This window comes from Athene cunicularia (assembly GCF_003259725.1).
Source record: "Athene cunicularia isolate RWA chromosome 3 unlocalized genomic scaffold, athCun1 chr3_part1, whole genome shotgun sequence".
Classification (NCBI taxonomy): domain Eukaryota; kingdom Metazoa; phylum Chordata; class Aves; order Strigiformes; family Strigidae; genus Athene; species Athene cunicularia.
The window spans coordinates 89,066,279-89,076,334 of record NW_020799097.1 but is presented as its reverse complement, the minus strand read 5'-3'; the positions used below and the strand labels follow the sequence as shown (position 1 = coordinate 89,076,334).

General features: G+C 44.7%; 1 protein-coding gene across 3 annotated transcripts in view; it reads right to left on the bottom strand.

The window, feature by feature from the left end:
* Window positions 1-3,778: 3,778 nt before the first annotated feature.
* The window catches only part of VIT (vitrin), a 53,898-nt gene continuing 47,620 nt past the window's right edge, over window positions 3,779-10,056 (bottom strand). For all 3 annotated transcript variants that reach the window (XM_026845481.1, XM_026845483.1, XM_026845484.1), the window contains 5 exons: window positions 8,683-8,830; window positions 8,380-8,483; window positions 7,634-7,860; window positions 5,093-5,606; window positions 3,779-4,470 (listed from right to left, as the gene is read on the bottom strand). In XM_026845481.1, coding sequence (XP_026701282.1) covers window positions 4,292-4,470; window positions 5,093-5,606; window positions 7,634-7,860; window positions 8,380-8,483; window positions 8,683-8,830 — 1,172 coding nt within the window. In that variant the 3' untranslated portion in view covers window positions 3,779-4,291. The remainder of the gene's footprint in view (window positions 4,471-5,092; window positions 5,607-7,633; window positions 7,861-8,379; window positions 8,484-8,682; window positions 8,831-10,056) is intronic.

Genomic DNA, 10,056 nt, shown 5'->3' with positions numbered 1-10,056 from the left:
TTGTTCATCCATGAAATAACTTAAGGTATGTATACCACAGAAGGTTGTGGTGTCTCGGTAATATTTCTGATACTTACCGCTTGCTTTGACGTGTCAAGTAGACAACGTGGATAATTTTCTGTGGAGTTTACAGGTAGGTTGTTAAATCCACTAAGGATGTTCAGATTGGTTTGGTCCTGTCTGGATGCTTAAGCCCAGAGCTTTTCTTGGTTACTGGAACAGTTCCCCTCGTGTGCTGGAGAGCTGTGAGGGGAGGAATGTGAGGAGAGGAAGGGGAATTTTGTCTGCCTGCTTGCCAGAAAAGCACAATTCAGGAGCTGCCACTGGGAAACCCTCCTCTTGCTGAACCAGCAAAGCAACGGCAGCTGAGGAGCAAGAGGGCGCACGCAGCAGCCAGCGCCTTCTGAGCAGGGTGGCACAGGGACAGCAGAGGTGCAGGGTGTCCCACATCTGGACCAGCAAGGTAAGATACCGCTGGGAAACAGGACTTTTATGTCTCTCTGAAGAGATGCTTGAGCTTTGAATTGAATTTGGTTATTCACCCAGAGTGTGAGTAGCTAATGCTGGAGTTCAAGAGGTGCTGTCACTGAGCTCCCCTAAGGCTTCCAGAGCACGGATGTCTGTATTATTTCCAGGTGGGTGTTCTGCACTGTGATTGCTGAGCAGTGATAAGCCACCAGCCCAACTCCTGAGTGCAAAGGTGCTTATTTCCTAGGAAGAGGGTGATCAGACACCCCCCTTCTGGCTATGTATCCAGTGACTAGTTCAGATAGCTCCCAGGCCTAGCTGACTGCCTGCCTCCAAGCCCAACCCTTTGGTGCCCTTCTCTTTTGGATGCCTCAGCCAGACAACAGGTTCTACCATACTGGTCAGACATCTGAAATGAAGTAGACCAGCATCAGGCATTCGGATATCTAGATTCTTCTTTGATTCAGCCCTGCATCAAGTAGAAAGTGCGTACAGTGTTAATTTTTTTCAGCTTCCGAAAGAAGTCTGGTTCCAAGTAAGACATGATCTTGCAGACTTGGGAAAGTAAATGTGATTTTGATGCCTTTCGGCCACTAGGCCCTGCTTCAGTGACTGATTCCTCTGACAGGTAATTTGGTGGTCCTTCCTCTGCTAGCTCACTCTTAGGCTTTTTTTCAGCTGAGCATGTAAAAGGATGACATTGAAACACCTGGGGCTTTACCAACCTTACTAGGTCTTCCATATGCAAATAGGAACCTCAGCTGTGTTTCAGAAACTTGGACCATATTTAGTGTTTATTTTTTTAACCACATATGAGACAACATGTACTTTGCATGCCTTTGGGAAAATTTTATTGCAAAAAGTACAGTAGCTCATACTGATAAGCTCAAAATAGCTTGTATATGTTACAGAAGGAATTCTGCTGCTTTCTTCAAACAAATATACCCCCTCAAACATTTATGAAGATTTATAAGTAAGTTACCTTGTTTTTTAATAAAACAGTATTTAGAGACTTTAGTAGATGGCAGGTATTTTGATTGCTATGAAAGGTAAAGGTGAAGTGGAGTGTGTTCTGTGCTGATCCACTTGGCTTGCTTTTGTTAATCCAAGGGTGTATTCTTACAAATTTCGAGGTTTACACTCAAATTTACAGTGTTTATGAATAGGACATCTATGTTTAGATGAGAATCAGATTAGACATTAAACCATTTTCACACTTTGAAATCCAACAATTTCAAGGTCATCCCGAGAAGTTAATAAAAACACAAGTTGACAACCAAATGCCATACTTGTTCTGTAAACTTAAGATAAAACATTTAAACAAACAGCAAACCCTGAAGTGCCTTTGACACAGAAGATAGCTCTGCAACTTCCCTGTGAAAGAGCATTTGAAAGCTCACTGTCATTGCTTGAAGTTCTTTCAGAAGAAATCAAAATGCATATCTTGAAGAACACATGTAGCACTAACTGTTTTTCTCAGTGTCTCGGCGAAACACTAGGGGGTCTGCAGAGTATCAGTCTTCCATGCTGGAAGAGTATAGCCAGTTAAGAAAGCACTATGTGTTGGTAAGCTGTTGCGTTAAAAATTAAACCACAGTAGAGTAGCTAAAAGTTAAGACTTTTTTTTCAGCTAGCCCCAAATTAAACCCCAAGCAAACAGGTTTTCAGACACTAAATCTGGTGTCTGAAGTCCCCAGTAAATTCAGTTTATGCATTTGAGTTTTGTCCACCCATGTAATGTCACTTGTTGACAGAGAAATATGCTTTCAGCAGGATGGTAGTGAGGGAGGAGATGGGTAGTGGATCAGAAGACAGGGGGTTATCAGGGGTTGCTCTGCTTCTGCCAAAATCTCTATCCTAAATGTTTACTTTTTTCAAGTCAAGAGGCTATTTCTGTGGAAGTGCAGCAGCACAAATTAGTGTTAAAAAGTCTGTAAACAAATATATTTTGTCTTTGTTTTGCTTTTTTTGGAAGCAGGCAGTGCCCTGCATCTTCTGTCTGGGTAGTATGTTGTTGTATTGATGATGTTCAGGCAGAGCTGGAACTGAATGTTCCTTCTAAGAGGAAGATCTGAACCTTCCCTGTGTAAAACTGCTGCTTCATCCAGAATTGGTTTTGATAACCTATCGAAGGACCCAAGCCTGGTTTATATTACCACACCAGAGAGATCATGCAGATCTCTCATTAGTTCGCATTAGACTTACTTAATTGGTAATTTTTGAGCTACTTCAGTCATATTTCCAAACGTAACGATTTTAAAAATTATGCTACTTTTATTGACAGAAAGGAGTCTCCCTTATGGCAATTTACTTCAATTAACATTTTTGTGAATAATAAACATCCTGGGTCATGACTGTTAAAACCATAAAAGCTATTAAAAACCTGGTTTGCAAGTAAGATGTGAAAATTGAGTTTTAATTTCTTCCTATTTCCAGTTAGTTCCAAAAGCCTGATGTGGTGTGGCTTTGATTGATGTAAAGTGCATGAACACACACGTTTTTATTGGCTCTGAAACTCCATGCCTTTCCTTTGATGACTTTGTTTAATGAACATGTTTTCTTAAATTATACTGGGTGAAAACATAACCAACTGCTTCCTAATAAAAATGCAATTCTTTTGGTCCTCCTAATGTGTCACTTCTCCCCCACTGATTAGTGATATGGCTCATTCTTCACTAAAGAAACAACTGTCCCAAATTTAGGAGAGGGTGTCTGTAAATGCCCAAAATGCTGCTTTTCTCAGTGTATAATAGAGAACTTGAGGTAATTCCCTCTTAAATCCTGTTAGTGGCCCTTGAATAGCTCTCCTCTCACTAGAGACTGCTGTAAGCTGTTCTAAACTGTGGTTTAACGATAGAGTGGTGGGTCTCACATGCTTCTCTGAGTCCGAGCAACTTAAACCCACGATTTTTCTTGAAGAGTCTGTTCTGGCAGCTCTCTTGCAGTCCTGCAGGTCTTGAGCTGCACAAGAGTGGAGCAAGAGAGTTAAAGGGACAAGATACTTCTCAAAATAAAATATTACTGCAGTGCTGTAGGAGACTAGATTTCAGTTCCTATGTGTTGGCTGCTTTGTGGATTTGGGACATTACTGGGGTTGTCAAAAGGTTGTAGGGTCCCAGAGCTTGACTCTTTCCTCTTGCTTGCTTTCCAGCCTTTGGGTTTGGATAAATCTCAGTGCTTGAATTTGCACTAGCTGAAGTTTAACTTGCTGGTAAGACAGCTGTATAGAGTGCCTGCTTTTAGGAAGGTACCCAAATTTGAATTATTGCTTGTGTCGTTTCCCCTGCCCCCACCCCCCCTCACCCACCAAAAAAAAAAAAAAAAAAAAAAAAAAGTGTCTGCTATTTCAGCCCTGACCTGGGTGTCGTCTCTTGGGCAGTGCCAGTGCCACATAGAGGTGCTTCTGCTGCCACAGCAGCTGAGCATCGTGGCTTCTCCCTGAAGGGACCTGTCCACTTCAGGAAGAATGGGATACATTTTAAGGAGCTTATGTTTGCCCAAAGGTGGGAATCAGACAAGCTGGAGCTCTCTACTGAAAGCAGCTTTTCAGAGAGCTGCAGTTATTTTCTCTGTGTTTACTGCCTGTTTCTCTATCCATCCAAATCAGAGTTTCTGAAGCCTGCAAGGAAGAAAAAAAAAAAAAATCAACAGTCTACACAGAGCGTTATCATGCATAGCGACAGAGCTGCAATCAACCTTGCTGACTGGAAAGTGCCAGAGAAAAACACCTCCAGTATTTCTTGAACTGAGGACTGACATTACTCTTGATGTACTTGGTGTGCCTTCAGCATGGTGCCCGAGGGTCCTGCCTTGCTCGAGTCCATCAGTTCCGTGGCTGGGAATTAAATTCTGTGCAAATGTTTTGGATGAGCTGATTAACAAAGCGGTAGAGGTGGTCAAATTCATCCACGAAGAAGGAATGTTCCTTATCGGGGTCTGTTGCGATGGCTTCCAGTTCATCTTGGGCTGCCCAAGCAACTCCAATGGAGTAAGCTATAACACCTGGAAAGAAACCCAAAGTTTAGAATGAGCATAGAAGTTATCATTGCATTAAATCTGATTTAAGGCCAATACTGCAAACGTAGTTGCCAGGCCACAAAAATGTGGGCAGTGAATTGCAGTGTGCTCTATCTGTACAAAAATGATACTTTCAAATTGGAGGAAAGGTCTAGTTTGTGCTTTGGAAGTACCTTTTGCCAACAGAAAAAAGGTTTAAACAATAGTAAAGCTTCTGCTCTGGTCTGAACAACAGGCTCCCGACCAACAGGTTCTTGTTACAATTCAAATGTTTTACAATTGTGTTGGAAGATGTATGACTGTCCTGACTGGAAAGCCGAAGGAGGCTTCATGTGTTAAGACAGTAGAAATCCCCTGAGATCTCCCAGACATGGCTGCATTTTGCTGGATTTATGTGATTTAAAAAAAAAAAAAACCTTTAAAAAATATTTCCTCATTCAGATATTAAACAGATCCTGGTCTTGCTCAATGAGAGCCCAGGATGAGGTGCTTACACTTCCTTCATAGAGTTTCATCCAGTGTCTTCAAATCATAGCAAAGTGCATTTCTCTGGCCTGGATAAATGCTGAGGCATGTAGAGAGAGCAGGTAGGGATAGAAGAGCTTACCATTTTGGTGAGCTGCCATGGCTGGCACTCTAACATCATCGTAAGACCTGCCATCTGTAATGAGAATCATGATCTTTCTTTTGTTGGGTTTGGATTTGCTGAACAGCTGCTCTGAGGCGTAGCTGATGGCTGCTCCCGTGCTGGTCCCACCGCTCCAGTAACTGATCCTTTTAATAGCACTCAGCACGTCCTGCTTCGTGCTGTACTTGTCAAAGTTGAACTCGAGCCTTTGCTCATAGGTGTACTGAACAGCTCCAATGCGGGTGTCGGTGTCTGAAATCTCAAACTCCTTGCTGATGTTGGCTACAAACTGGAGGACTGTGCGGAAGTTGCTGGTGCCGACACTGCTGGAGCCATCGATTACAAACCCAATGTCAGCTGAATTGAGGCACGTCTTGCTGCAAACCAGTTGATCGGTGTCGCAGACCCGCTTCACCAAGGGCTGGACCACCTTGTGTAGGCTGAACCAGCTCGGTACATTGATGGAATAGAAGCCGTTTGTCCTGCATACTGCCTGCAAAGCAACACAAGGATGAATGAAATGGAAATTCAGTCCACCCGTTTAAACTGGGGTATGTAGCTAAATTGTAAATATAGGCTTCTGGAAAGAGCAGTGCTGGAGTCTGAAGTGGCCTCTCCTCCAGTCACCATCTGCTTCCCTGGGAAATGATATCAATGTAACATCACAGATACTTGTGTAACAAGCAGTTTTTCCTGCCTTTTTTTAAAAAAGCTGTGGGATGGAGCTGATATTACAGTAGCGAAGGAAATGTAATAAGCAAGTTTGCCACCTGTCAAGCTTTTTAGATGAGTTATATTGTTCACAAAAAAAATGTTGAAATCACAGAGCTGCTGTTTGTGTGGCTCCAGTGGGCATTATGAGAGCCCGTGTGTTTGCCACACACAGCAACTTCATCTCTCATCCTTCAGGGCAACAAGGAAAGTTTTGCCTGCTGACAAACGTTACTACCTTGAAACCTGGGACTGAATTTGGCTTATCCTTGGGTCATGCCTTTCTAAGCAGGAAAAAAACCCCAGTCAATTTTGGTGAAAATTCAAAAAGCTTGTAAAGATTCCGTGTTGTGCTGGGTCTGCCAAATAGTTAAAAAAAGCCCATTAATTTTTATAAGTGAATACTTGTAGGGAGTAGAGCTGTGGGAGGCTTCTGTAGGGTTATTGGGTGTCAGATGAGAATGTGTAGGAAGTAGAGGTTACACAGAAGAGGGAGTGAGAGAAGTCAAGCATGGTGGGGCAAGCAGTTGGGAGAGGCTGGATCAAATTGTCCTTGGCTTTAGTGCCTTTTAAATACTAATACCTCAAGTCTCTAAGAATATTTTGTTAAGCCAAGCTTTACATATCAACTTAGTGTGTGTGTGTGTGTGTGTGTGTTTTAAAAGACCAAGGCACTGTTTTCTTGGTGCCTGGTCTTGACTTGCATAAAGCCTAACAGCTTCAAGGGGGTGACAGTTCCCATCAGCCTGGGCTCCTCACCTTGTCCTGCTCTTGTTCATGGTTATTTTGGTGTTATGATGCAGTATTAAGTCACCATTCACTCTTTACCTTCCTATTCTGAGCCCATTCTACTCCCACTTCTGCCATGTCCCGGGCAGGTTTGCAGAGGCTCACTGTAGCTTTGCCCTTTTAAAAGCATTAGATGCAAACGAGACAACAATCCAAATAAACGCTGACCAGAGGGAGTGCAGCTCTCTGGAGCAGCTCTGAAACTCATGAGAGATTATTGCATGGCAGAATGACATGGTTCAGACAGAAATCTGTTTTCTGGAAATACCAGATACCTCGACCTTACTTCCTGAGCCCAGCCTTGTCTGGCACTTGTTCTATACCTCCTGCTGTAGCTGGGTGCCAGCTTGCCCTGAAGCGCTGTTGAGCAGGCGGCTACTGTTAGTGCCAAATACAAATCCTTCAAGGTTTGCGTTCTCTGGTTTTGCTGTACATGGCAGGGATTTACTCTTTTTTTTCAAGAGTTGCCATGAAGCCCGTAGCAGTAGAAATAAATAACAGAAAAATGATCTGCATCAGATCAACAGCGGAAACAAAATGAGTTATCCAGTATAGCTGACAACTGGGATATGCTTATGTTGGGAGTGTCACAGTATTTGCATGTATGGGACCTGTTTGTAAATGCAACACTGACTTTAGGTTGACAGGGTGCCTCAGCCTTTGCTGGGTGGGAGGTGGACAGCAGGAGGCTCGTGCAAAGCTCAGGCTGCAATTATGTTTTGTTATGCTACTGTATATTTGGAAAACATTTAATCTTGGCACAACTGCAGGTTTGTACCAATGTTTAGTCAATAAAAAGCCGTTTGCTCTATGATGTACCTCAAACCAGAACTTTACTGACTTCATCCTTTTTCTGACTTCAGCACTGCTGCCTGGCTCTTCATGCAGGAGACCTCAAGATAGTATAAGCAGGACAAGAAATAACTGTAAGTGGTAAGGAAAGGAAAATGCCCTGAATGAAACAGCTTGGAAAATGTAGTTAGAGCCAAGCTCCTGGCCAGAGCTGAGCCCAGTAAGTACCTTGTCCACAAAGTTTGGTTCGATAACGTTCTGCTTCTCACTTTCAGCAGCTGCTTCAATAGTGACAAAGAAAATGTTGATCCCTGATTCTCTGGCCAGCCTGGATGCCTCCTCTACTCGGTCAGTTGGCCACCCATCCACCATCACTACAACCACATTGGGTGCTCCACCTCGGTTTCCGTTAGCATCCAAAAAGAAGTTTTTGTTAACAAATGAAAGTGCCTTCCCTGGAATAAAAAAGGAGATGAGGATGAGCTGCGGGTCTGGAAGCACTCTACCTGATAATATTTCACAAAATGGTAGGCAGAGTGCTGATTCAAGTGTTGGAGCACTGCCGAGAGTTGGGGGAAGCAGTTTCTGTGGCTGTGCGAGCAGGAGGGAGGTCACTGCTGGTGGTGCCAGTGCTGCTGGACCCCTCCCACACTGAACCCCATCAGGCCCCTCCCTGTGCCCCAGAGGGTCTGGGGGTGACAAGCTGGGTCAGCAAGGATCCCCGATGTGTCAGTGGGACATGCCCAGGAGGAGAAAGGTAAATCCCGTCCGCTTGTGATGGACTCTCAGTGCCTTGGATCAATGCAGGCAGGTCATGGTGGGAGCAGTACCCCCTCGTCAGCCCTGCCCTGGTGCTGAGCACCATTCAGTCACAGCCTCTGTACCTGGTGAGTACAGCCCAGGGTACTCTCACTACAGCCCAGGCTCTGGAGCTTTCCCTGAACTGAGGATGTGAAAGCAACCCCATCACCTACCAACATTGGAAAGTCCACCTTTCTGCGTGATTTTCTCTATGGCATTTCTTAGGTCCTTGGAGTTGGCATAAGTTTTTAAGTTAAATTCTGTGGAATGGTCATCGCTAAAAGAAGAAATGAGAGCAACTGTCACTTTTTTACTTCATGTGCGACAGTACAAAAGCTGTGGGACCCGTCTGTGTTACCAGGCTCCTGAGTGCTAGCTGGAGAGACGCCTTTAGCACGTCACCTGCAGAGCTACAGCTGCCAGCGTGTGCACTTGTGCACTGTGGCAATGGGAGTAGCTGTACGAGAAGCTCTTACCCGTACTGAACGATGCCCATCAGGGGACCAGCACTGCCGATGCCAAGGGCTTGAGCCACATTACCGAGGAACTGCTTCTGGAGCTGAAAGCGGCGTTTACCGATGCTCCAGCTCCCATCCATCAAGAAGGACAAATCAACCTTGCAATCTGAGGAGAGACACACAAACAACAGAAAATATTTTTAAGTCCTTTCTGACAGCTGTGCTTCTTGTGAGGAGCAAAGGCTGCATCTAGTGACTTGTCCTGCTACACAAACTCTACAAAAAATCCTCTGACAAGAACAAGACACAGCTGGGGGGTCAAATCTGTCCTGCTCATTGGTAAACATGGTCTTTGGCATGGTTTTCTCCCGTATGACATCCAAACCCAGCTGGGTGACAAAAGGGCAAGAAGCTGTCCCCAGGGATCAGTCTGGGAGCACTGTGTTTGGGGGCTAGGGCAGAGAGGTCAGCCACACGGGAGCAAGCTGGCTTGTGTCCTGTGTCCTCAGAACCGTGACTTGGGCTCGGCTCGCTTTTACAGCCTGGAGGTGTTGAGAGCTTGTAAAGCCAAACGTGACCCTTGGCTTTTGCCGTCTGGCCACCTGCAGAGCACAACTACAGGGATTTACTTGATTATGCTTTTGTGGGCTTGATTGGTATAATAGATGTAACAGAACAGTTCTTTACGTACTGTGTTAATACTGCTCAGGAGGGAGAGAAAACCCACTCAGTTCCCTAAAGGTGTGATACCTGCGATGTGCCTTGGGGTGGAGGACATCGTGGGGCCTCTTCAAGGAGCTGCTGACAGCAATCCTGGCAACTCTGTGCTGCTGAGTGAGAATCATTTGCAGCTTCATTCTGGGATCGAGCAGACATCGGGGATGGTGATTTTGCTGCTTATGTTCAGACTGAGTGGGGGCTCTTTTCTCACGTATCTGTAGGCTTATACCCATGTGTGCAGCAGCAGCAGTGTGCTCTTGTGTGTTGCCTCTCTGGGCTGAAAGCAATATTCTAGAAGAGCTATGCCTGCACCCAAATAAACTCTTCCCTCTAATTACACAGATGTACCCCATCTTTGTGCCTCTGAAAATGCCTGCCTGCTTTTACATTTCTGCAAGTTAGTGGTAAAAGATTCGTTGGCTGGGTTCTAACTAGGAGTGGGATCAAAATTTGGCTTAACTAGAGCGCTAATTAACATTTTCCCCCTCTGGTGTCTGGGTCATCCCAATCTTTTGATTTCCCTCCGATGATGCCTCCTACTAATCAGACTGTCCACAATAGTGTGTTTTAATCATTAGGTAGCCTGAAGGCTACAAAGCATCAATTGTTCTTACTGGCTTATGCAACTGCCTCCCATCTCATTACCTTCAATTTTTTTCGCCCCTGGCTGTC